Source organism: Peromyscus maniculatus, chromosome 16 (assembly GCF_049852395.1).
Source record: "Peromyscus maniculatus bairdii isolate BWxNUB_F1_BW_parent chromosome 16, HU_Pman_BW_mat_3.1, whole genome shotgun sequence".
Classification (NCBI taxonomy): Eukaryota; Metazoa; Chordata; class Mammalia; order Rodentia; family Cricetidae; genus Peromyscus; species Peromyscus maniculatus.
In genome coordinates, this window is record NC_134867.1 from 45911999 (window position 1) to 45939024 (window position 27026).

Here is a 27026-nt window from a genome sequence, read left to right on the forward strand (position 1 = left end):
CTTTTTAAACATCTTGTGTCTCCCAAATGCCAAGCACGCAGGCAAGACCCGCAATCTAAACACGGTTATTCCTCTGACTGCTCCGCTCTGTCTCCTGTTACCATCAAAACCAGATGTTTTGAAAATCGCCCACACCTGCTGCTTCCATTTTCTCCCCACACTCAGCACCCATCTCCAGAGAAGGCCCTGCTCAACACCACGAGGAAACACAGAGAATGAGGGAGGTCATGCGCAAAAGCTCTGTGCACATGTACACTGTATCCCGGGCACTGTAAGAAGACCTCATCTCAAAAGACACACAGCAATCAAACAAACAAACAAAAAATAACTAGGGGAAATTTCTCTTTCCTCACTTTTGCCCTTATTGAAAAGCAGACTGTTCTCCTAGATAAAGAAAATCAAGGCTTAATCTCCATGAGCGCTGTGGTCTCCCGTGCGCTGTTAGTAATGGCAAAGGCATGCCTGTGGAGATTTTTAGATAGTGTCATTGTAAGTTGCAGCATTCTAGGAATCAGAATAACTTGGAGAGAGCCATCTGGCACAACCCTGAAGTCACTTGAGAGTGCTCTTACGGTACCTAATAATAATCGCTTTTATTGAATGTTGTTACGTACCACATTCTGCTCCAAGAACTCCCTTCAGATTGGCTCCCCAAGTCATGAGAGCAACTTTACAAAGTTCAAGCGATGTGTTACCCACTTCTCCTAGCAAGGAGTCTTGGCCTAGGATAGCCAGCCCACTTTCCTCTGGAAATAGGAGTCTGGAAGCAAAAAGGCACCGCGGCCCACACTTTCCACAGTTTCCTTACACGGTAGCCCTGTAAGGTAACTTCCTGCACAGATCAGGAATGATCGGGCCTGGGTAGGTCTCACTTACACATAGGTTTGCCTCATTGGTCAGCTTTTGCTGTAAGACGGATTTGGTCTGAGTAAATTACTTTGGTTCCGCTTGGCTGGCCCGATTTTCAGCAGTGCGTGTTCAGAAACACGGTTGGCAAGGATCAAAATTATGTTTGGTCCGAGAAAAGCATAATATTCTCTGTAACCATGGAAGCATAATATTGCTGCCCGGGATTATTTTCCATATCTGCAGAAAAAGGATGAAAGTGAAGGGATTTCTCAGAGATGGCTCAGGCCTCGTTAAGGCCTGCTCTGGTTGTATAAATACCTGGAAGCCATTTGATTCTTACCTCTGATTCCACTGAGAAAGCAGATGTGCTGTCATGTAGTACTCATCTCCACACCATATTTGAACAGTAAGACAGAATCTGCCCTGTTTCCCAATGTACTATAGCAGGGCAGAGTTCCATAACTAAGCAATAGGCACACAGCAACCAGGTCCACACATAGTTCCTTAACATTTCCATCTGTGGCATGCCTGCCATGGGAGTAGACAGTGGTGGCCCTGTCACAGACTCTAGTCCACTGAGGTCAACTCCCTTCTCTTTTCAATCGCCTAGTAGGAAGCAGAAAGTCAGCTCAAATAAGCATGTAGACTATCGGTGAGTGAGTAGAGAAAAATATAGCAAAGAGTTGAAAGCGGGCTATAGAGGGAGATTATTAAAATGGAGTGGTCAGGGATACGTCATGGGAAAGAAAAGCCCCGTGAGAAATCCTGTTGAGGAATTACACGAGTTAGAGATCATATGCACACCCTTCTATCACCAACGGTGTTAACATAGGGCTCTCCTTCTTCATGCATCATCTCCAACGGCCACAATGCTTGACGCTCATGCAGCTGCTGGCTGTTATCTCATCTGCTACCAGCACTGTGTCTAGGAGAGGGATATGGGTTAGAGAGAGCCAGGCCTGAGGACGCTGGGATGACTGTCTCCTTTCCATCTGTGTCCATCACCTGTGGCACGTGTTCACAGGATCCCCACCCGTGAGCTCTCTTCCTCAGTGTGGGCCAATTCTCTTGTCAGCGTTATGATTGTAGTTTGAGTTCCCTTTCCTCTGTGAGCATTTCTCTTCATCATCCCTTATCTACATAATTTTTCTACTCTTACATGTCTTTCATTTTTTTCCAGTTTAGAGCAAAGGAAGGCGTTTCCCAACTTCACTCACACTCCCTTTTATCGAGAAGACTATTTATAATAATGGATTGAATGGGGGTGGGGGGGAGAACACTTCAGTGATCTCCAAACTATGGGTCTCACAGTTACCAGGGATGGTTTGGGCAGCACTTCTTGGAAGCATTCTTTGTGAATTGTCCCTAGAAATGGGGCTTTTCCTTGAGTACTGACCTATGCCAAACATGTCAAACCCTTACCCTTCTAGGAAACACATGGTATTTTGCCTTGTTCAGAATTTTTTTTCCTGCTCTGCCTCTCTGCTGCTGCTACAGATCAATGAACCTTGAATCCCTCAGGAAAATATATTTACTCCCTGTGGCCACAACAGTGTGCACCTCTGAGATCTTAGAACCAACTGTAACATGGCTTTTGGGAGCACAGATGTGCAAAGATTCCTGAATATGTAACCAGGGCCTTCCAAAAAGGTCATTCATTGTTTTGCTTTTCTTTTGGGTGTGTTTGTGTATTTTACAATTCTAAGAATTTTAATATGTGAATAGTCTTGCCCAACCACTTCCAAAGTTAGGATACATCACTGCCAACTCACTGTTCCACAACCCAAATCGTCCTCATGCTGCCTTTTATAAGTGTGAATCAACCTCTCCCACTACATTTTGGCTACTGTAGGTCAGTTCTTTATTCAGTCTGTTTTTTTTTTTTTAAGCACTAATGCATTCCTTCTAACACTTAAAAAAAAAAAAAAAAGTAAAATTCACACAGAAGCACACAAGGCCCCAAATGACTAAAGCAATCCTTAGCAGAAAGAACAACGCTGGAAGTATCACAATCCCTGATCTTAAATGATAATGGAGGAACCTGAAGAGGTGGCTCAGGAGTCAGAGCATGCACTGCTCCTGCAGCTTGCAGAGGATTGGAGTTCCATTTCCAGCACCCACATCAAGTGGCTGACGACCACGTATTCCTGCCTCAAAGAATTCAGTTCCCTCTTCTGGCTTCTGCAGGCACCTGCACTCACATGCACATACCCAAGCACACACACACACACACACACACACACACACACACATTTTTTTAAAATCTTCTGATTATGTTACAGAGCAATAATAACAAATATCATGGTGCTGGCACAAAAACAAACTCAAAGACTGAGAAGACCATAAATAAACCTATACAGTTACAGCCAGCTGATATTTATTTAACAAGGCTGTCAGAAACATACATTCCAGAAAAGACAGCTGCTTTAACCAGTTGTTCTGGGGAAACTGGATTTTCATATGTGAAGCAAAAAATTAGATGAATATTTCTCACTCTGCACAAAAATCAATTCAGAATGGATTAAAGAGCTTAATATAAGATCTGAAATTTTGAAACTGCTAGAGGAAAATATAGGCAAAATGCTTCAAGATATACCGGCATAGGCAAGGATTTTCTGAACATACTCCAATAACACAGGAAATAATATCAAGAATTAACAAATGGGACTACATGAAATTAAGAGGTATCTACACAGCACAGAAAACAACCACCAGAGCGAAGAGGCAGCCTACAGAATGGGGGTGGGGTGGGGAATCCTTACCAGCTACACATCAGCTAGGGATTAATATCCAGGATATATAAAGAAACAATCAAAATCAAATATCCAAACCACAAATGTTCCGATCAAAAGCTGGTCTAATTAACTATATAAACAGTTCTCAAAAGCCAGAATACAAACGTCCAGTAAATACTGGGAAGATGTTCAACATCTTTAGCCATCAGAGAAATGCAAATGAAAACTGCCTTGAGACTCCATCTTACCCAAGCAGAATGGCTAACAAGAAAACAAATAATAATAGATGCTGGCAAGGATATGGGGAAAGAAGAGCCCTTACTCATTGATGATGAGAATGTAGACTTATATGGCCATTACAGAAATAAGTATGGAGGCTCCTGAACAATAAACAAACAAACCTGAAAATGGGACTACTATGGAACTGAGCCATCCCAGTCTTGGGTAAGGGCTCTAAGGAAACACATGACAAAGACTTGCACATCCATGCTTATAGATAAAATATTTACAGTTGTCATTAAGTGGAACCAGCCTACACATTCATCAGTATATCAATGGATAAAGATAGGCAAGCCTAGAGAGGGATTCCAGACTCTGCATGTCTTCTTCCATATGGGGGACCTAAATTTTATATTTTGTATATGTGTGAGTGTGTGTTTGTTGTTCAAAAACTAGAAAGTGGTTTGTGGGAGATCTTAATGATGACTGAAATACAGAGAGTAACAGAATACATGCAGTAGAAAATTGAAAGTGGAAGACTTAACTGGGAGAAGAAATGGAACCAGCTGCTGTTAGGGAGGCGACATGAGAGGCCAGTTCCAAATAGAAACAGAGTGTATTGAATATGTGTGTAAACATGCCATGAAGAAACGTACGGCTTTGTAAACTAACCTAAAAAGTCAACAACAAAGGAAAGGATACTGTCATTCAGTATTAAATTAGGAGTCTGGTGGCTTTCTCTCAGCACAGCCCCTTTGGCCATTGATCAGTATATCCTGCAGGCGTCCATCTTCAGTTTTTCCTATTAAGTGGTATTTTGTGGTATGATTTCATTCTGTGATCTGCCTAGCCATTCACCTGAGAAAGGACAGGGTAGTTGGTTCCCGTTGGGAGTAAGTATGTCTGAATCTACTATAAAATTCTTAGATAAATTTCTGTGGACCGGAGTTTTTACTTGTTGGGGAAAATATGTAGGAATGGGTCCTATGTTGAGTGTGTTTAACATTAGAACAATTACCAAACATTTTCCAGAGTTTTCCATTTCTGCCGGCAGTATAAGACTGTTCCGGTTGCTCCACATTATTGTCAGAATTTGATATCGTTGTTATTGTTTGTTATTTTAGTGACAAAAAAATCATAAATCACTAGGAATGGTGATGCTCACCTGTGACCCTTGAACACAAGATGATGAGTTAGGAGTAGCTATAAAGCTGAAGGCTAGCCTGGGCTACAGAGCAAGACAGTGTCACCCACAAGTGATCAAATTTACTCTGTTAACTATTTTTAAATGTACAGTTCAGTCAATCTCAAGTAGTTTTACATGATTAGGAAACCAAGTCTCTGACCATTTCGTCTTGCAGAACTGAAGCTCTACCTATTCAACAACTATCACCTGTCTTCTGGCTACCAGCCTTTGTATTTTCTATAAGTTGACATTATTAGTATTTGAAATGAGGTCTCACTACATTGCTCAAGGGTTCAAGCCACCTTCAGGGCTTCATTTTAGGTCACAGGAATTTTTCTTGCTTTTGTAAAGCTTTTATAATTTTATGTCATACATATTTAGGTCAATTTGGGGGTAATATTCATCTCAGGTATAATGTTTGATATGCATTTCTAGTCATTTCAGTCTTATTTGCTGGGAAAAAAAAACAATTTTTTTTCTGTTGAATCACCTTTCTACAACTTCAAAACACCTCTTTGAGAAAGGTCAGCTTTAGTCTTCTGGCTCATTTTTATGGTTCAGTTAGTTTTTTCTCAGTTGAGTTTTAAGATGACCTTATATTTGCTAGACACATTGCCCTGGTTGGGTGTTGTTTGGAGATATTCCCTCCCAGTCTGCACCATGCCTCTCCATTTTTAACGGGGCCTTTTATAAAGCAACAGTTCTTCATTTTGGTGGTGCACAGATCCTCTCTCCTTCTCTTTCTGGGTTGTGTTTTCCATGTCTTGGATGGACTCTGAGCAATGCTTGCTGGAGAGACTCATCTCCTCCACAGTGACTTGCTTTTGCACCTTTGCAAAGTTAATTGGCCACATATGTGGGATCTATTTCTGGACTCACTGTTCTGTTCTCCTAATCTCTGTGTCTGTTCCTTCACAAATACCAGACTTTCTTCATTACTGTAGCTCTTAAGCCTGAAAATTAGTTAGTGTGGTTTCTCTTAACTTAATTCTTCATTTTACAACTATTTTAACTAGTCTACTTTCTTTGCCTTCTCATTTAAACTTTTGAATCAGCTTACTTATATTCTAGAAATGTCCCTGATGGGATTTTTGTTGTTGTTGTTGTTGTTGTTGTTGGAGGAATTGCATTAACTCTGTACCAAGTGTGGATGTATTTGATTGAGGGCTTCTTTTCTGTGTTGAATCATCTACTCTGAACTGATGTGCCTTTCCATTTAATCAACTCTTTCATTTCTCTCGTCAACATTTTGAAGTTTTGAGAAGACCATGTTAAGTTTATAATTATGTGTTTTCTTTTTTTTTTCAGCTATTGCGAATCATATGTATTTTAAATGTTTCTAAATGTCAATTTCCATTGTTCATCCGAGTCTATAGATGATATATGACTGTATATATCTTCACATTTTGAGAGTACTGTGTGGCTAAGCCATCTGTGGATAGAAATGGTTGTATTTCTTTTTTTCCTTGTCTGTGTGCCTTTTCTTGCCTTCTCCCCCCATAAGCTAACATTTCTGCTCCAATAGAAAGTAAGTGATGAGAAAGGGCATCCTGGCCTGGTTCCCAACTGTAAAGGGAAAATATTCATTAAGTGTGTTTACTGAAGGCTTATTTTATGTGAACTTTATCAAGCTGAGGAGTTCTTCATATTTCCTGGTTTGCTGAGATATTTATTACATACGAATAGATATTAGATTTCTTTTTTTTAAAATCTAAAATAAAAAAGTGTTTGCATGTAAGTCCATGCATCATGTGTATGTTTGGTGCCTACAGAGGCCAGAAGAGAGCATCGGATCACCTGGGACTGGAGTACAGATAATTGTGGGCCATGGGGGGGGGGGGGGCGCGGGTATCAAACCTAGGCCTTCTAGAATAGCAACAGCTGCTCTTAACTACTGAACTATCTCTCTACCCCAATATTGGATTTCTTGAATGTTCTTTCTGTATTAATTAATGTGCTCACACGTGGGCTTTCTTCTTTAAAATAGTATTATATTTGGTTACATTGATATATTTTAAAATATTGAACCAGTTTGTTTTCATTCCTGGAATATGACTCCACTGAGTTATGTTTCCCGCACACACACACACCCCTTCTCTATTTTTATTGGGTAACTCTTTAACTATTGGTGATATTGATCTATAGGTTTCTTTTCTTATATGTACAACTCTTTGGTTTGGATACTGGAGTGACACTGATCACATAAAATGAACCGGCAGGTGTCCCTTCCTTCTACTCCTGGAAGGAAGTTCATGGCACTGATGGTATTTCTTCTTCCAATGTTTGGTCCAATTCACTAGTGAAACAGTCAGAACCCGAAGGATGTAAGTCTGCCTCTTCACTTTCTTTAATAGCAATAGGGCCATGTGAGTGTTCTATTTCATCTTAGGTGGGTACTGGTGGGCACTGCGGTGCTTTCCAGTGGGAGGCCGGGCAAGACTCTCTCCCTTGATTCCTTTACTTTGAACTGACTACCTCCCCTCCTTCGGTGAACTCCATCATGCATGCTGCCTTCTCAGTGGGGTTGCTCATTTCTCTTTCTCTCTAGCACCCATGTTGTTTTTTCAACAGCCTTGATGAGAGGTGATTCACATACCATGCGGTTCACTCATCTAACATTTGTAGCAATTTTTCAGTGATTTTCAAAAGCTGTGTAATCAACACCACAGTCATTCTTAGCATTCCATCACCTTAGAAAGGAATCCCATTCCCACTAACACTCCTCACTCCCTCCCATCTCCCCAGCTCTGCTCTCTGCCTGTTCTTGACATTTCATGTAAATACCCAACAATAAACGCGTGCTATCTTGTGACTGATGTTGCCTACTTAGCATGATGGTTTCAAGACCACCCTTCTAATAACAGGCACCAGTACTTGGTCTTTTTCCACTGTTGACAGTTGTACAGATATAATGTATTTCATTCGTTGGGTGATAGACTTAAGTTGTTTCTGCTTTGGGCTATAATGGATAATTCTTAGATGAGCATTTGTAGGTAGGTCCTTGTGTAGATGCACATTTTCACTTCTCTTGGTTGTTTACCTATGAGTGGACTAGTCGAATCTTACGGCAGCTTGCTGTTTAACATTTTGAAGACTGTTTTCCAACATAGCCACACCATTTACTGTTCCCCGTACATGGTGCAATCCAGTTTGTCTATGTCTGGCCTAAATTTGTTATCAGTCTTCTTTTATCCTCAACATCATGCAGGCTTTGAAGTTACTTCCCGAGCACTCTTAGTTCTTTTTCTTCCTTACTCTTTCAAGCAAAAGTTGCCTTCCAGCAGAGATTTTTCTTGGAAGTTTTCTCCAAGTCAAGGTCTCACTGTGTATATGTAGCTTGAGCTGGTTTTGAACAAGATCCTCTTGCCTATCTGACAAGTGCTGGGATTACAGGCATGCACATCATGCCTGGCTAAGGGCAGGGATTTTCAAGTTCTCTGGCGAAGATCCTAAGGCTACTAGAACAGTCCTTGGCTTGTATTAGACATTCAGTAAATGTTTGTGGAATGAATGAACAAAAGCCCTGATCCCATTCCACACACAGAGTATTTGCAAATGAACCTTTTTAGTTTGGGAAGTTTAGAGGACAGGAAATAGACTTATTTTCAAACCTTCTTTGGTTCATATCACAGAGTTGTCCAATAAAGACTGAAGGAACCTTGAAAGGCCATAATAAATAGAGTGAATATTTCACCAGCTTGATGGATAGAATTGGACCTGCTCTTTCATTAATGAGTAAAATACTTAAGCATATATGTGGTGCTATGTATGGCAATATGAAAGTCATTGTAGAGACTGATTGGCAAAAGGGAGGCAAGCCGGGATTTTATTCTAGTTCAATCATTGTTTACCTAACTGTGTATGTTCTAACTGAGCCTCTCAGACCAAGTGTGTATAAGAAATGCTGTGGTTCAAAGAGATAATACATGTATGATAATTTTATCATACATACTTAAAAAAACTCTAATATTGTTTTCCTAGAGATAGACGGTTGTGCTAAAGTAGACTCTTTTTATATCTAATAGATAGGAAATATACTTGATCTTAGTTGTTTACTGGATGGGGTGTAGGATCATCATGAAAGCAAAGCTCTGGACATGTCTATGAGAGGTTTTCTAGACTGGATTAAATGAGGTGGGAGGACCTACCCTAACTGGAGGCAACACCATCCCATGGGCTATGGTTCTGGACTGCATACAAAGCAGAAAAAAAGCTGAGCACCAGCGCTCATTGCCCTTTGCTTCCAGGCTGGGAGCTCAGCTGGACAACTACGTCATGATTCTGCTACCAGGCCCTGGCTGCTATGATGAACTGACTGTCCCTCATACCCAACAGTTCCTTTTCCCATTACCTTTGTCCGTCGGGGTATTTTGTCACACTAAGAAGAAGAGTAATGGAATAACATACCAGGGAGAGCAAGTATTTATTACCCTTTGGTTTTGTTCCTCCTTGATTCAGCTTTTCTATATATAGGTAGATGGGAGGAATTAGCAGTCTTACCTTTCATTTACAGACCGTGCGTTATTTATGGCCATCTCTCCTCATGGGAAAACCCACTTATGAGAAAGAGTACTATATGAGATATGTTGCTAGGCATCCATCACCATTGAAATCAGTGTCCTTACAAGTACAGGCAGAGTTTACCTTCTACAGATTCATAAAAACTATGACCTCTGTTTCCACACAGAGTGAAGGGGCCTCCTTAGCTTCCTATGCATTCTGGAAAATGGGTTGTTATTCGTTTAATCCAAACTGAAGTTTGCATTTACTCTTGTGACTTCAGAAAGCTGACGAGTATTTCAAAGACTCAGTCTGTTCTGGATTGGGGGCGGGCAGTTTTTTGCTAGAGCAAGAGAACTCAGAGAAGCAAAACTTCTGAGCCTTCTAGGAAAACAGCCACAAAGAAGCCATTGATACTAGTGCTTTTTCTAAATTCTGGTTATAAGTGACATGTTAAAAAGCAATGTCCAGTAGACTGCAATTTATTATTGTTAACTGTCTTTAGTTTCTCATTCATTGCATTTGTTCCTTAGGTGGTAGGATGGAAAGTGGGTAATGTTTCCATCAACCTCTTCATTAAAAGGAGGCTTCCATTGGAGTTTTTACTGCTTTCAGAGAGTGGCTGACTGTATCCCTTACTTCAGTAGATTATTTCCCAATTTTATTGTCCTTTGGAGTGGTGCCCACCTCAAGTACTTCGAAAAAGTACAACAGAGCTCCTTCTAGCCAGGTCTGAGGCCTCATATCAGGAAAGCCCATTACTGTGTTTCCTCTGTGTATTATTTCCCATCGTGGTTTTGTTTTGTTTTTTTCATCCTGTGATACAAATCTGGTCCTTATCTCTGGGACTAAGTCCTGGAAAGTGACTGTTTTTTTGGCTCGAATATTTTCCTGATTTGTTTCCCATTTGGGATTTGTTGCCATCTTAATTCTCATTTCTTTTGTGGTAAGTGAAAAACTGTTACTCGTCTGGGCTCCAAACACTTCCTATCCCAAATTTTCTTCCACTACTTCCCAAGTCTAGACTGTCTAAGTTTTGAAACTGGTTCTCATATGAGTTATTTTTTTTTTGTTCCAAAATATAAGGGCTTAGTAACGCCTACCGTTGGAGGGACCATTGAAAGGCTGGGTAAGAAATATAAGGGAACATAAGACATGATAGGAAAGAAGGGTGGACACAAGAAAATCATGCAAAAAATTACTATGTGTCAGTGTGTTTGAAAAAAAAATCTTTTTAAAGTGTTTCATCTCAGAATTTATGTAGAGTTCTATAGTCCAAAAATTGTTTTAAAGTTTAATCTTTAAAAATCATAATGGAAGTGTGCATGCATGCGTGCATGCGTGCGTGTGTATCAGCCACTTTTATGTACAAGTCTGTAGGGTTCAGTGCATTTACGTGGCCATGCAACACATGTCATGACATTTTTCAGGGAATTCAGACTTTTACCTGTGGGACAACTGTTCTCCATTTTCCCTCCCCTTCCTCCTATAATTTGTTTTTAAAGAAAACTTCCGATGAGTCAAGTACAGAACCCTAATGATAACAGCTGAAGTGATGGATCGGGCATCTTTCTGACCACTGAGTTTTCCAGTTCAGCTCAGTCCTAAGAAGTTTAAATAAATGGAACCTCATATGGATTGAAAATGTTCCCATGGGATACTTTGCTACATAGGTAGCATTATGTTTTGGTTTTGAGGCATAAGCTTTATCCCATTTCTCATTTGAGGCTCTTTTGATGAGTTGTCTTAATGTAGGAGAGATATGTTGATATCAGTAACAATGATAGCTAATCCTCACTGTATTCAGTGCTGTTGTATTTGTTTCTTGTTTGTTTGTTGTTTCGTGTGCCATGGCATGAATGTGGAGGTGAGAGAACAACTTTCAGGAGTCACGTCTCTTCTGCGGCTGTGTGACTGAACTCAGGTTGTCAGACGTAATGGCAAGGCACTGGCCTTTACCCACAGAGCCATCTCATCAGTTCGGAAAGGCTGTTTGAAATGCTTATCATCTTCCCTTTTGTTCCATGAGATGTATTACATTTATAATCCTAATTTTGTCAATGAATGAGTGAGGAGGTGCAGAAAATTTAAAGAAGTTGATCTTGGTTTCAGGGCTTGTTATCAAAAACGTGTATTTGAACATTGTCGTTCTGGCATGGGTCTCTATTCCTTCTTTATATTCCTGTACCGCAATGCCTTCTGGTTAATATTCATATCAAACTGATCATCTCAGTGGGATAAAGTGAAAGGGATAGACAAATGTATTTGGGAGGGAGTTGGAGGTGAGTAAAAATGTAATATTTAGGTGATCTGTGGTTTGTACCAGTTACTTTATGTTTTCGTCACCTAGGATGATCTATTCAGTAGTTTCTAATTATTCATTCCATGCCCAGGGACAAAGCCTCAGGACAGCATGGGAGCTTGCCTCACCTGCTAATAAATCATAAGGTCTAGATGTAGAAACAGACTCGTTTATAAGAGATAAGATGCCGGGCGGTGGTGGCACACGCCTTTAATCCCAGCACTCGGGAGGCAGAGCCAGGCGGAGCTCTGTGAGTTCGAGGCCAGCCTGGGCTACCAAGTGAGTTCCAGGAAAAGGCGCAAAGCTACACAGAGAAACCCTGTCTCGAAAAACCAAAAAAAAAAAAAAAAAAAAAAAAAAGAGATAAGACTCTGTCTTACATAGAAGTGTTTTTGCCATGCAGAAGTCTATTAAGCATAAAAGACGCCATAAGCTATTATATACAAATAATAATTTTATAATTCTATGTAAATATTCTATAGAAGTCTGAACTATACATAACATTTCTACATATAGAATGGCTTCATCATGGAACACTCAAGTCCTTTTAAGAATGTATATGTGTGCACATAATATATAGCAGTGTTGTTCTGTTGTATATATGTAGGATGATATCATCCTATGCTACATCATAAGAGAAATATATTTTTCTGGCTTGTGTCCTGTGTTATGGCCTTTCTATCCTCAAGAGGAATAAAGAGATCCTGATATCACTGTAAAAATAAGAGACTCTGAAGCAATGGGAAGGGAAGTTGAGCAAAAGCGTGACTTCAGTGTTACAGGGTGGCTTTGCTGTGAAACTTTAGTTATTATGATCTTAGCCACAGCGAAGCCCTGCTTGTATTTACTTACAAAAATGAAACCTTAATTTGGAGGGAGCCTTTGTCCTATTCCTACAAACACAGACAGAAGTGGATGCTTTTTATTTACCCACTTAGTCTAGGTCTGGGCAGCTTTTGCCAGGGGAATCCCAGTCTCTACAAATGCTGCCTCTCTGCTGTGAAGAGAGAGCTATGCAATATGGGCCAGAACATCTTCCTCATCTTGACATCTCCTCTGGTGGGATATCTATAGAAAGGGGGTAAACATTGATTAAGAAATTCCTTCTCTGGTCTCCTGACTTAGACTGGTTATTCTTTGTAGTATGTGAGTTGCATTTTAGTATGCTTTGTTGTAACTGAATAAAACAAGCTCCGGGACATATGTACCTCCCTCTGTAAAAGAATAGCCTAAGCTATTAAAATTTCACACTTCACAGTACAGATTAGATGCTTACTGAATGTGAGTGTCTTAATCTGGATAGCCTGGTATGGCTGAAATCCCTTTCATATCTAATCTTGCTTGCCTTGGACAGCTGGTTCTCAAGGAAATAAGACAGCTCATGTTGATGAAAGCTCAAACATCTCCAAAACATGCAAGGCCTGTCTGAGTCCTGATCCGGGCAGTAGCACCCAGAGTTCAGGGGTGTCCTCTCCACTAGTGGATGGCGCTGACAATGGGTTTGAGAAAGGCTTATAGCCATGAAGAGCTGAAATCACTTTCCAGTCTTTCTCTAGACAGCCTTCCTTACTGGAGGTCCAAACACAATTATTCCAGGAGTGTCATCATCTTTATGACAAACATGAGTCCCCTCTCTTTGGTTGTGAAGGAACGAGAAGCAGAAAACGTGCATTTTCATTGAGCTCTTCACTAAGCTGAGTGAAGCTAACAGCGCCTATGCTGGCGTTTATATTTCCCTTGGGCTTAGAGTCCGAGTGGAAGAGGGAAGGACAGCAGTAAGAGGCTCACGTAACACATGACTCTTGACCTCTAATCACCTTCCTGAGATTGCTAATACTTCCGGGCCCCTTTGGAACAGAAGACTTACTCATTGTTTGAGTCCTGAGCCTCTGTCCCTTGCGAATAAAAAATGTAGGTGTTGAGTTGGTCTACCGTAGCGGTTCCCAGACTTGCCTCCTTTAGCAACAGCCGTGAATTTTGGCTTCTTGGGTTGTGCAGGCCTCTCCTCTCGCCGTAGTCTTCTTGTCAGCTTTAGTGCCTGAGTTTTAAAAATGTTTACAGCCACTTGTTCCATGAAAAAGTACAATAAACGAAGCCACGAGAAAGGATCAGTTAATTTCTGAGTCTCTTATCTTATGCCTCAGGGATTTCAAGTGTCTTGGTGGACGCCATAAAACTAGTCAGTGGTACAGCTTGGCCTAGATGGGGTAGCGATAGAGGATGGAGAAGTGATACAGTCCAACAGTGTAGCAAAGGCTATTATCGGTCCAGTTTGTGGTCCTTGTCTAAAATCTCTTAACAGACAGACTGGGCTAGGATTTCCATTATACAGGTTTCTTCTTCATGCCCGAGGTGGATTTAAAAAAAAATCACATTTGTAATATTTATTCTAAATACTTTTTTTTCTTTTTGCCATTAGAACTATATATAGCCAGACTTTTGACAGTTAAATTTTTGCTATTTTAGGATTTAAATATCAAATCTTAAATCTAATTCCAACGCCTTATCATTCCACAGATATGCTCTAGACCATTTTTGGTCTAGATATATTCCAGATATATTCTGAAACTGATGGTCTCAAATAATTCTGTGTTGATAGTAATTTTTATTTCAAAGGAGTCCCTTTATACTTTGCTTTTTCTCATCTGAAACTCCTTTTCTTTTTCTTTTTTTTTTTTGATTTTTCGAGACAGGGTTTCTCTGTGTAGCTTTGCGCCTTTCCTGGGACTCACTTGGTAGCCCAGGCTGGCCTCGAACTCACAGAGATCCGCCTGGCTCTGCCTCCCGAGTGCTGGGATTAAAGGCGTGCGCCACCACCGCCCGGCCTGAAACTCCTTTTCAATACTGAGATTTAGTTAACCAGAGCTTGAGATCAGCTGTGCCTTGAGGACTTAAGTCATGTCTCCAGGACCTGTAATGGAATGCCAAGTTCTGGGGAAGCAGAAATGAGAGGATCTCTGGGGCTCTCTAGCCAGCCTAGCCTAATTGTGAGCTCCAGGCCAACGTCTCAAAGAGGTTAGATGGTGTTACTGAGAAAGACCCCTGAGGTTATCCTCTGGCCTCTACAAACATATACACGAACGCGTACACACACATTTTCAAAAGCAAGTCAGTTGCTTGGAGAATTAGGATGCGGTTAGGTTGAAGTAGGCAGGAGACATGAGGAGAGTAAGCATTTTAAAATGGAAATTGAATACATTTACTTATTTAGGGAGGAGGCATTCATTCTATGACATGCATGTGGAGGTCAGAGGACAACTTGTCAATTCCCTCCTTCCACCATGTGGGTCTGTGGGATCATGCAACCAAATATGATGCACAAATGCCTTTGCCAACCGGGCCATCTCACCAGCCCCAGGGATCATTTTTACCTTAGCACTTCGTCATTTGAATTATGATATGGTCATACTGCCTAAAAATTATCTACTTACAGCTGATGTGTAAGAGCTATTCTATCTGATACCTTAAAGGAGAACGAGGAGGCACCACGTGCTCTTAGGGGAGCTGAATTCTGTGTAACCATCACTGTAGACTGGGGAAAGCAACGATGGTCTTTTTGTTAGGTGTGCCTGAGTTCAGCCAGATCCTAGCAATTTGACTTGGAAATGTTTTTAGCCTCTCCAAGTCTCAAACCCTCGTTTGCATGAGGAAAATAAAAATAGTTGCTTTACCCATCCTTCTGGGATACTGGACGGGCCTTAAAAATGTTCTCTAGATGACAAATAAAATAGATGATTATGATCAGGTTTCTTTGGGGGAAGTTGAGACACTAATTTCCCAATCTCCAAGGTCTCTCTCCATCTTCCTCTTTCTTAAGGCCTTTCTGAGTTGCAAACTAAGGCAGGAAGAGGGGCCTGTTTAGTTCTTCTTTCCTATTTCTACTCTGCAAGCATAGAGAGTCTTTGATCTCTGCTGGAAGGAAATTCAATGTAAAAATCTTCTGGTTGGGCAAAGCTCTTTTCTGCTTCTGAATCATAATAGCTGAAGGAAACAATTCATTGATTGATAGGACCAAAAAAAATCCCAGGGGAATACAACCTACAGGCCCCATGAGATACAGATACTTAAAAGCTATGGTTGCGAATCCTTTCCTCCGTCTTTGAGTCTATGTTCCTGTTTTGTTTTCTTTTCTTTTTAAACTTGAACTCTTTTCTTGTGAAGGCAAAGCAGTCACCAGCAACTCTAGCATCATAGTAGGCTAGTTGTTCCAGCTCCAGAAGAAAGATAAAGCTTGTATTTCTTATTGTTCCAACCAATTTCCTGGGCTTGATCTTATAGGTGCAGCTTGAGCGGATGTCCCTCTCTGGACCAATCACCAGAGTGCCATGAAGCCCAGAGCCCGAGGATGTTAACCTTACAAACAATAGGCATTAAAGCATGGGAGCAGGGGGAATAATTTCCTAAATGGGAGAAAATAAATGACTATTTCTAATAAATAAATAAATAAATAAATAACTATGCTAGACATGCCTTTCCACTCTCAGCACCCCTTTTCTCCCTGGTCCAAATAAAAGACATTGAGATTCCTAATAACTGCACTGTGCGGTATGACATTTTGTATATTACAAGGATAAAGCGTCAGGGTATCCACTAGGGTTGTGCAAATATGAACAACACACACACACACACACACACACACACACACACACACACACACAAGTTTAGCAGTGAGCAAGGTACATGTGGTTCATTCTAGAGCACAGATATCAGTGCTAGTTTTGTTTGAAAACCCTCTAGATTCCAGGTACCAGTCTATGCACTTTACTTGGTGTAAGTCATTGCCTCCAGATGAACCTAAAGGATACCAGTTACCACGCCATTTTGTATGTAGGTCAGCGGGTAACCTACTTCAGTATAAAGATTTTCTTGAAAGTATCTGAAGTGGTGAGAGGGCCCTGCACAGGGGGCTGTTTGGAGATGATTTCACCACAGAGCGATTAGGGAAGCCATCTAGTGTAGAATGAAGAAACAGTTAACTACGGGGACGCTGCCGAAGAGAAGAAAGAGATGCTTAGAAAATGTTAAGTAAAGCTTGACCTTGGCATTGGTAGGGGGAGACGCAGGGGAGGGAGGGAGGAAAGAGGAACAGATAAGGTTGGTGTGGCCAGTGGTAGAGGAGAGCTGCTGTTCTGAGGAGATCAGCCCCTGCTGAGCTCTTTGGAGGTTTGAGTGCAGGAGTGGTATCATTGGATGAACAAGAAAATAGCCAGACCCCTGTGAGTTTTTAGGTGGGGATTTTGGCTTTGTTACTCCACTTTACATTCTTAAGATGTTTTGGAAGGTTTTGTGACTGTGTTATCGGATAGCATAGGTGGTTATTCCTTTAAATGGGCTAGGCTACCTTCATCTTTCTGAAGGGTCCTTCAGAAAGGAGGCCATTTTCCACCACTCTGTTTCCCTTCACTGTTACTGAAGAGGAGCCAAGCCAAGCTGGGTCTTATAGGACACTTCCAAGATAGGACAAGCGCTTTTCTGTGTTTCTGTCACAGCTTTACAGCAAGCCCATTCATGACTCCGAACCGGGAAGATAACAAGGCACGCTTATTCGGGTCTCCTGTTTACTCTTCTATTTTGTCCAGTCATTAAACGGTGTTAGAATCAAGCACTAGGACCCTCTTTCCCTGCCAAGAGAAAACACAAGTGGCTTGTTGACCACACGATGATTTTCTCTCCCACATACTTCCAGAGTACCAGGAAATCCTGGCCAAGCATCCACTGAAAGGAGCTGGTGGCATATGCTCTGCCCTCGCTTGAATGCGGGCTCCATGGCTGTCACGCCGTGCCCAGAAGGACATCATAAATCATTTATAATTTATGAGGAGCCCAACCAGTCCGGGGCTACACCCTGCTAGCTGCCGGTGTCTGTGCACACACTGTGGACACTTCATACAGAGCCTTTTTTCACACGATCCATAGGACGAAAGTGGAAACTTTTTCCCCTTTAGCCAAAGCGTAGAGGCGAGAGGAGACAGAACACCCTTGTTCCTTGAGGCTCTGCAGTGAGGCTCTTGCTTTCTCCTCAGCTGGAAAATAAAAAGGGACAGAAAACAAGACTAGTACCAGACAAGGCTGTCTTCTCTTTAAATCCTATTTTCAACAAACTGTATATGTATTTTGCGTGACGGTAGCCAGTGTGTCACTGTTGGGGACATAGCATCGAGCACAACAGTTTGGTGTTTGAGGAGATGACTGAGGAAAGGGGATGAGAAGGGGCAAGCTATTCGCTAGGGGCGTGTGGCGAGATGGCCCTTGATGAGAACAGGAAGGCCGTGATGGAGTGCACCAAGCTGGGAAATGGTGTCCTGGGGAATGGTACCCTGATGAAGACAGGCTACTCTGTGGAGCAGCCTCTGGCGAGAAGCATCACGTGTGGAGATCTATATCCAAGAGCCAGGAAAGAGTAGTTGGGTGGGAGAAAGGACATTCCCAGGGTTGCTGTAGAGACCCATGCTAGGGAACTGAGATATTATCCGGAGAGGTGAGCAGCCACTGGGTGTTTTGAAAGACTGATCCTTTTAAAATACTTGAAAATAGAGTAGAACTGTGAAATCAGGAAAACCATGAGTACTCTTCTTTCACTCGCTAGAGAGAATTAAAAGGTGTGCTGTTGTAATCGGGATTGAAATGTCAAAATACTAATTCACCCAGTGCAGAAAGTGACACAGAAATCACGTATCTGTTTGACCTTGCCATATGAATCGCTTGTACTTTTGCGATCAGGATAAAAGAGAACATTCACGGCCCATTCTTTCTCTTAACTGGTAATAGTGCTTTTCAAGGACAGACTTAGGAGCTGTATCCAATGACCTGTGCCCCTTGTCTCCTGACAATATTGTGGTTATGGTATAGCCGTGGGCCACAGCAACCCCTACACACATATATTTAATTTCTGGTATAGATTAGTGTGATAATTGACTCTTCAATCACAGAGTCGCTGGTGTGGTACTGGGAACCAGACCCCAGGCGACTTCAGTGATCTCAGTTGCTCCTGGCAACTGGGTTTGATTCGCGCGCAGAAGTCACAGGGAAAGAGATCTGGGGGCTACCTGGGAAATTTCTCCTTAAAAATAAGGCTCTTGGAAAGTTGAGGTAGGCCTCAGAAGCATATATTTTTGAGCACTCACTCATTTTTGCCTCTGAAGGTTGAAAAACAGGTGAGCAAGCATCAAGAACATTCCCATGATGCTCCTGTCCTATGTGGCATGTTGAACTAAAATGACCTCTCCAGTTCGTTCCAATCAATGCAAAACCCCTCAGAGCCCATGAAAAGCGTCCAGTGAACCTGCTCCGCAAACACACAGACACTGTATAAACACAAGGCAAATATTTTAAAAGGCGAAGAATAAGATTCTTGTACTTCAGGGAGAGCAGGGTTGGAATTTTGTGCCCAACAACATACCTTCCATACCCAGCAGCCTGCAGTTTGTCCACACTGGCCCTCACACAGTTATCTACATTATGTGTTAAAAATGCTCTCAGCCAAAGACCAAGCAAACAGCTAATGGTATTTTCCTATCAGTGCCCGTTTATGAGGTAGAGAAAAAGAACAGAACTGTTGATTTGGATTGCTGGTAGGAGCCGGCACGGAGCTTCTCGGAATTCATGGGAAGAAATGGGAAGAATGCTGGGTACACAAGGATGAAAAAGGGAGATTTGTTTAAGCCAAAGTTTAAGTTAGAATTAAACCAAGAAAAACTCAAAACTCAGACTAAAGAGTGGACTGGAATCCTCAGTAGAAGCAGAAGTGTGAGCGAGTTATGTTCTAGTCCCTCAGATGAAGAAAGAAAATTTTTAGTGATGGATAAAAGGTTTTAAAGGTATACAAAGCAGGGATTTTGGAGTGGCCTTCATTATTGACACAGAATCCCACAGTATTTGATTTCATGACCACTGAGTCTTGTCCCTCATTTTTATAAATCACAGTTTAGAAGCACAAAAACTTGATGAAGGCCGCCCAACATCATTTGACTTGCTGGTGTTCTGGGACCAGCACCCAGGACTCCTGAAAATCATGTGACATTTAAGGCAACGTAACCGACGTAGTAGTCACTGAAAAGTTCTGTTTCATGTTAGCGAAAGGGGTGGCTGAGGGTAAGAAAGGCCGTGCAAGCCACTGCATTCTGGATTGGCAGCAAATTAGCGTGGCTTAATGGTGAAGAATCAGGGACATCGTAGTTGCTGCGACCTTGGGATGCTACCCTTTGGATTGCTGTTCTCTCCCTTGATGAGAGTCTAAACACATGACGTTGCCCTTAGCAACGGCACTCTTTAATCTCTTTAATGAACTCTCAGAGAAGAACTCATCTGTGTCACAGCCAGCTAACTTCGTTCACTGAAATCGCTAAGGTTTCTGTGAGCTGTGGATATTAGTTGCCAGAAGAGGTAGTGATGAACAGGGCTGGAGGAGGGAAGGAAGGTGTGTCTCCACTAACACCAATAAGGGGGTCATTGTAATCCTTTTTCTTTTTCTCTTTCTTTTACCATTCACTCACTCATTCATTTTCTTCTTTGTTTATACCCCAATTCCAGAAGCACATCTTTCAATTTACAACAAAGAGCACATATACTGTGCATAAAATGTTCAGGTTCACAGAAAGGAGAAAATGTGAAATGTCACTTGAGGTCTGTGTTCAGTATCAAGTTTCACTCTGACTTTTCTAGTAACCAGGATATATTTAAAAAAAAAAAAAAAAAGCGACACACAATTCCTAGTTCTCACAAAAGGGGAAAATCCAGTTTCTTCAAAAGAGGCTAAGTGCTGCTATTCTGGGAGCTCTTACCTTTAGTAGACTCTTGTAGAAGACGTTTGTGTACTCAACCAAGCTCAATGCCTCCTGTTCGTTCATCCTCATCCTCCTCTTGGGCCCTCAAGTGGAATGAAACTAGTAGTATACTAGGATTCAGATATGCAGGCTCAGTGCCACTGAGGTCCTGCCTTCGGCTCTGAAAGTCCATCCTGAGTTCCATCAGGAGTACCGATTCCTTCCAGAAGGAAAGAATCCATGTAGAGCTTCCCTCCCCTTGACTTGGCCCCAAAGCCGCCCATTCTTATTCCCCTTCTCCATCCTCCTTAAAGTTTGTTAAGGGACATTCCAGAACCTCTAGTGTGTATAACTGGAGAAACAAAGAGTTACATTGTGTAGAACTTTTGAGTTGATGGTGTGAAAGGCGGGGTGGGGCGTTGGGGGAGACAGAAACAAAACAAACAAACAAACACTGAATGCTCTGCTCTCCCTTCTCACCGGCATTCAGATGAAATGTGTACAGGAACTTTGTGGGTTGTTTCTGATTTGGGGCTTTTTGTTTTGTGTTGTGTTTGTTTGTGCGTTAGAATTTTTGGCATTAAGAACTTATTTAGGGGTGCTGGAGAGATGTCTCAGTGGTTGAGAGCATTACTGTTCTTCCAGAGGACCCGGGTTCCAATTCCCCATACCCACATGGTAACTTACAACTGTCTATAACTGCAGTCCCAGGGGATCCAACACCTTCTTCTGGCTCCTTGGGCACCATGTATGCATACAGTGCACAGATATATGTGCAAATAAAACATCTGTGCACATAAATAATAGTAAAAATTAAATTTTAATTAATAAAAATCTAATTTAGGTGAGATGGCCTAGCAGGTAAAGACATCTGCCACCACACATGATGATCTGAAGTGAATTTCTGGGACCGATATGGTAAAACTGACTCCCAGAATTGTCCCCCCGACCTCTACATGTACACCCATGGCATGGGTAGAGGTATATGCATATTTGCACTCACAGATTAATGATTGATGGATTGGTGTAATTTTAAAGGCTTTTGAAAACAACTGACATTAAATCTTCTGAGAGTCCACACAATTATCTGTATTTTCAGCATTTGTACTTTTATTCTTCTCTTTTTATTGTGTTTTTGTTTTTTTTTTTTTTTTTTTTTTTTTTTTTTTTTTTTTTTTTTTTTTTTTTTTTACCTCGATCTGTAGACCAGGCTGGCCTTGAACTCACAGAGATCCACCTGGCTCTGCCTCCCGAGTGCTGGGATTAAAGGTGTATGCCACCACCGCCCGGCTGTGTGTATTCATTATACATGGTACGGTGTTGTATAAGGATATTGTCATACAAGTCTATATTGTACTTGAAGTACATTCATCTCATGCCCCCTACCATCTCCTTTCTCCAGTCCCTCTTCCGATAAATCCCCCATTTCCCTTGGAGAGCCTCACCTTTACACACACACACACACATACACACACACACACACACACACACACACACACAGAGACCATGTGTATATCTATGATGCTCAGTGTATGCCTATGTATAGAATCCAGGAATCATATATGCAGAAAATACAGAGGTGAAATCACTTCATATGACTATCTCCAGTCACACACTTGGATACCTCACTGCAAATGCCTCTGTCGGCCTGTGATTCAGAAAGCATCATTGTCAAAGAAAAAAAAAAAATGCTAAGTGGCCTCTGTGCTCCATAGCCGGAATGCAGTCATAAAGGACAGGGATTCCTTTTCAGACATGGTCATCTTGGCCAGGTACAGTGGTTGGGCCTCAGTCATGCATGGACTGCTTGTGTCCTCACTGTGCTAACTGGACTCTAGACAAGTGTTCTTGGTGGACATAAAAACAAATGGGGCTCTGAGCCTTCACGGGGACAGAATAAATGTGCTTACGTACTTTGAATATTGTTCATAATGGTGCTAAGTAATCAATTAATTCTTACTTGTGCTTGTTCTTTTTAAAAGTATTAGAGAGGAAGATATCCACCAGACAAAGTAGAGAGGAGCTGATAAGAAGGGGCCTCCTTAAAGAATTGCCTGACCAAGGTGAGGAAATTTGTCTTACGTTTAAACGAATTGGATTCCACACTCTCTGCTCTTTCCTTTTCTTTTGGAATTTAAAGTTACCATGGTCATTGTCAGATAAAGTAGCCAGTGGTGCACACCGAGAATCTTGCTCCCACCTGGAATGTCTCTCTGGGTGGCCAAGAAGCTGAGGTGTTCTGGAACAGACGTTCAGCTGGTGACGTCTCTAGTCAATCCTTCTCCTCTCTGTAGGTTGCTTTAAACTCTGTGCTCTTCAGGCTGTTGTGTTGGTAGCTAGAGATACAGATCAAGATGCTTGCCTGGCTCCTTCCCTCCTCTACCTCAGGCTTGACTCTTCTAGTCAAGTTAAAGTTGATTGTTTGAGTGAGTTCAGTTTGAGTTTGTTCGTGCCTTACTTGATCCTAAACACTGCCAATAAAAGAGATAGCAGAGCTTTGCGTCATGTCCCTCACATTGTCTAATGTATTCATTCATGTTCACAGACCAATAAAGCATGAGTAGACAGCTTAATTTGCCTTAGGCTTTCTCCCAAGTAATCTGTTCCTTATTTGTTTCTCTGAGTCTTGTTGCCTCTCACCTTGTTACCTATAATTCTCTCCAAGAGTTTTTTGTTTTGTTTTGTTTTGGTTTTCTCTTTTCTTTCTTCCCTGTTACCTCTATCCTCTGAAGGAGGGAAGTTGATTAGAAAAGACAAGTATTATGTAGAAATTAAGACTGTCTCTCAAAGAAGACACCAACACAGGTTATTTCACCCAATAAATAATTTCATATTATTTTCTTTGCTCCCACTGCCATTAAAACTAAAGGAATTTTGCTACCATACTAATGATTTATCTCATTCTTCTCCTTCATTCCTCCAAGTTTACTGGGCAATGTATTATTATTGAGACTTTATGGGAAGAAATAAAATGCTATGGATTTGGAATTTAAATAATGATACTTCCATAAATAGATAGATAGATAGATAGATAGATAGATAGATAGATAGATAGATAGATAGATAGATAGAGATGATCATATATGTTCCTTATAAAGAATGTAACATTTTGGCACATACATTGTATATTAGTCGAAATGTCATGTTTTTTCCAATACTAGAATAATGCCAATGTGCAACTAGGAAATGCATGGCTGCTTCAGAAGGAGTGAGGGAAACCTGAACGGAATAATACCATTTTGATTGAGCAAATCATCACAATTTTAGAAATTGTCTTTTGCATTTCTGACTTGTCAAGTTTTTCCCACTCATCTTTGTTAATGACCTTTTTGTATTTTTCAATGTGCTATTTTTTTGAAGTTACTTGTTTTCCTGCCTTAGAGCTTTAAAAACGAAAAATGCTCACCTTTCCCCTTCCTAATAGGAGATAGGTATGCAGGAGGTAGGCATTCAGGTGGTAGGCATGCAGTGTCCAGGTCCATCTCCCACCAGTCTCTGGAAGCAGCAGAGAAACTGCAGCTGAACCCATACAATCAGCTTTGTGGAGTGACCCATGCATTTGTTCTGCGTCCCTTATATGAAAATGTCTCAAAGAAAGAAAGAGGAGCTGGAGGGATTACTCATCAATTAAAAGTGCTTTCTGCTCTTGCAGAGGATGTGAATTTAGTTCCCAGCACTCACATTAAAGGCTCACACCTGCCTGTAACTCCATCTGCGGGAAATTCTGGTTTCTGAAGGACCTGCATGCATGTGCACGTATCTGCATGTAGACACATACACATATGCACATAATTAAAAATAAAAATAAAATCTCATTAAAAAGAAAAGGGAGAGATTATGATTGAAGCCTGTTATTGAGATTAATGGTAGAGCTTACAGGCCAGATGTGTTCCCTAATTCAGAAGTGCCCGGGGAGACTGCTAGTTGGTTGAATTTAACTTTGTTACTTTGGCACGGTTCTCGTCTAAGACACCACAATTACTAATGGCCGAAAGTGTCCAACAATGCCCCTCGGAGATCTCCCAGTTTTCAAGTGCTAGAGAACATAGTTTTCTGTTTTCTCATTTTAGCCATCATCTTCCCCAGAACAATTATCCTGAGAATCCCTGTCTGAACGACCGGATATTGCTGTGGTTTTGTGACAGCCTCTCTCCATCAATGAGGATGCACTTGTGGCCTCTGTCTTCTTGACATTGCTGAAGCTCTTGACAGGGCATGTCAGTCATGAGCATCATCTCATGGACCACATAGACCTTTTAAGTCCCTTCAGCTGCTGTGGCTGTGACTTCACCCCACCCTGTCCTGCAACCTCTGTCTCGGCTGTGATTATTATTCCTTTCAGATTGGGTTTTTCACACCGAGCTGAACTTCAATCTAAAAGTTCACCAAATGATCTTCCCTCCTGAGAAGCCCCCACAAGTGCTCCATTCCACGTCAGTCCCTATTGACTTCTTTGCCTCCATCTTTTCTCGTGTCTGTAATATGAGGGCACATAAGGGTCTTACCTGCTTGCCTGACATCTGCATTCCATATATTCTAGTGTAGTTCCCTCTCCTGAAGAATCACTTTTTTTTTTTTTTTTTTTTTTTTTTTGGTCACATGTGACCTTCTCCATGTCATGGTTCCCCTACTTTTACTTCGAGCTGAACATCCTTTTGTGAGTTCTCCTTACTTTGCAGTCATGCTTTTCCAATGTGTCGCCTGTCCCTACAGCCTAGGCCTGGCTCGGCACTATCTTCTCTTTCTGGGCTTATATTTTGCTTGCATAGCTTCCTATATCAGGGCTTGAGGTTTCTAGGAAAGCCTTCAAGGTATAGACGCCACTCACTTTAGTATCTTTAGTAGGTTTCCTGAAATATGAATATTTCCTACACATAATCTTTTTTTCTGACATTCTCTTATATGCATTATTTTTATTTCATGACTCAGTGTAAGCACCTTTCCACATGACTATTTTTCTGCCATGCATACTATTATGATAATATTCAAGTTTTTCTATAGTTATTTTTTTCTAGTGCTTTAAAAATAAGTTATTTAAACTGATAAAAATATGATCACTTAAAATTGCATTAAATTATTGTTGACATGACTTTAGGATTCTACTAATGATAGTCAGAAATCCCAAATAAAACCTTTATTTGAATTCATTTAAAAGTAAGGATTTATATATAAAGAAGTGGGATTCTTTTTCTGTTTTGTTTAGAACTGTCCATTGTATATTACTTTTATTTTATCAGTGTATTGTATGTTCCTTTTTCCTTTTTTTTAAAGTAATTGCTTCGAGTCCATAAGTTTTACCTAATGTTATTGAAATTGTGAAGGTTCATTTGTAATGGCATTGTCTTCGGTTATTGTCTGTTTTACTTTTCTATAGGAATCAGAATGCAGGGCCTTAGGAACTATGTGATTAAGTGACAATTCCATTTTCATTTTCAACATGGCATAATTCCATTTTTATTTTATCTTTGGAAATGTTATGGTCTTTGTTTAACAAGAAGGCCTGTGAATTTTATGAAGGAAATCAGTGAAAATGTGAGAAATAGTTTATTTTTCAAGACAGAGTTTTTCTATGCAGCTCTGGCTGTCCTGGAACTCATTCTGTAGACCAGGCTGGCCGCAAACTTAGAGATCCAACTGTCTCTGCCACCTAAGTGCTGGGATTAAAGGCATACACCACCACTGCCTGGCTATGATCTCTATTTTGTAATGATTGCCAAGAAATTAATTTTAAAAACTGCATAGAAACAACTCTGCTAATAAATTTCTTCAAAATAGTTTAAATCACAACTTTGGTTCCTTAATTTTCCCTTGTGGTGGTAGCAAAGCCCCTTGCATGTTTATATGTGTGGGGATAATTACTGGGATAATCCTTCCAAGCACCACTGACTTCTGCAAATCCCTTGAATTTTAAACACCTTCAGGACTTACAACAGTCCAGAAGATAAAATTAGTTGTTATGGTTTAGAATATGTGAGGAATTCCACTTTAAGCAGTACATTTTAAAAATTCTTTTTTAGCTAGCTTTTTAATGTATGTTCTTTAGCTATTATTTTCTTCCAATAACAAAGAAAATTTTTTTAAAAAATGAAATCAACCTTAAGACCATCTTTTCCCTAAGCAATGGTAACAGTTAACTGCTGTGTAGAGTGTGGGCATCATTGTCTACCATGCTCACAGTTACACTGCTGTATAGAGTGTAGACACTGACTAACATGCTCACAGTTACACTGCTGTGTAGAGTGTGGACATCATTGTCTACCATGCTCACAGTTACACTGCTGTGTAGAGTGTGGACATCATTGTCTACCATGCTCACAGTTACACTGCTGTGTAGAGTGTGGACATCATTGTCTAACATGCTCACAGTTATACTGCTGTATAGAGTGTAGACACTGTCTAACATGTTCACAGTTACACTGTTGTGTAGTGTGTGGACACTGTCTAACATGTTCACAGTTGCACTGCTGTGTAGA

General features: G+C 41.0%; 1 protein-coding gene across 13 annotated transcripts in view; it reads left to right on the plus strand.

Moving 5' to 3' along the window:
- Positions 1 to 27026, plus strand: part of Phactr2 (phosphatase and actin regulator 2) — a 270721-nt gene that overhangs the window by 185028 nt on the left and 58667 nt on the right. For 12 of the 13 annotated variants that reach the window (XM_076552729.1, XM_076552740.1, XM_076552736.1 and 9 more), the window contains exon 3: positions 22536 to 22616. The exons of the other annotated variant lie outside the window; for it this stretch is intronic. In XM_076552729.1, the coding sequence (XP_076408844.1) occupies positions 22536 to 22616 (81 nt within the window). The remainder of the gene's footprint in view (positions 1 to 22535; positions 22617 to 27026) is intronic. 13 annotated transcript variants of the gene reach the window in all.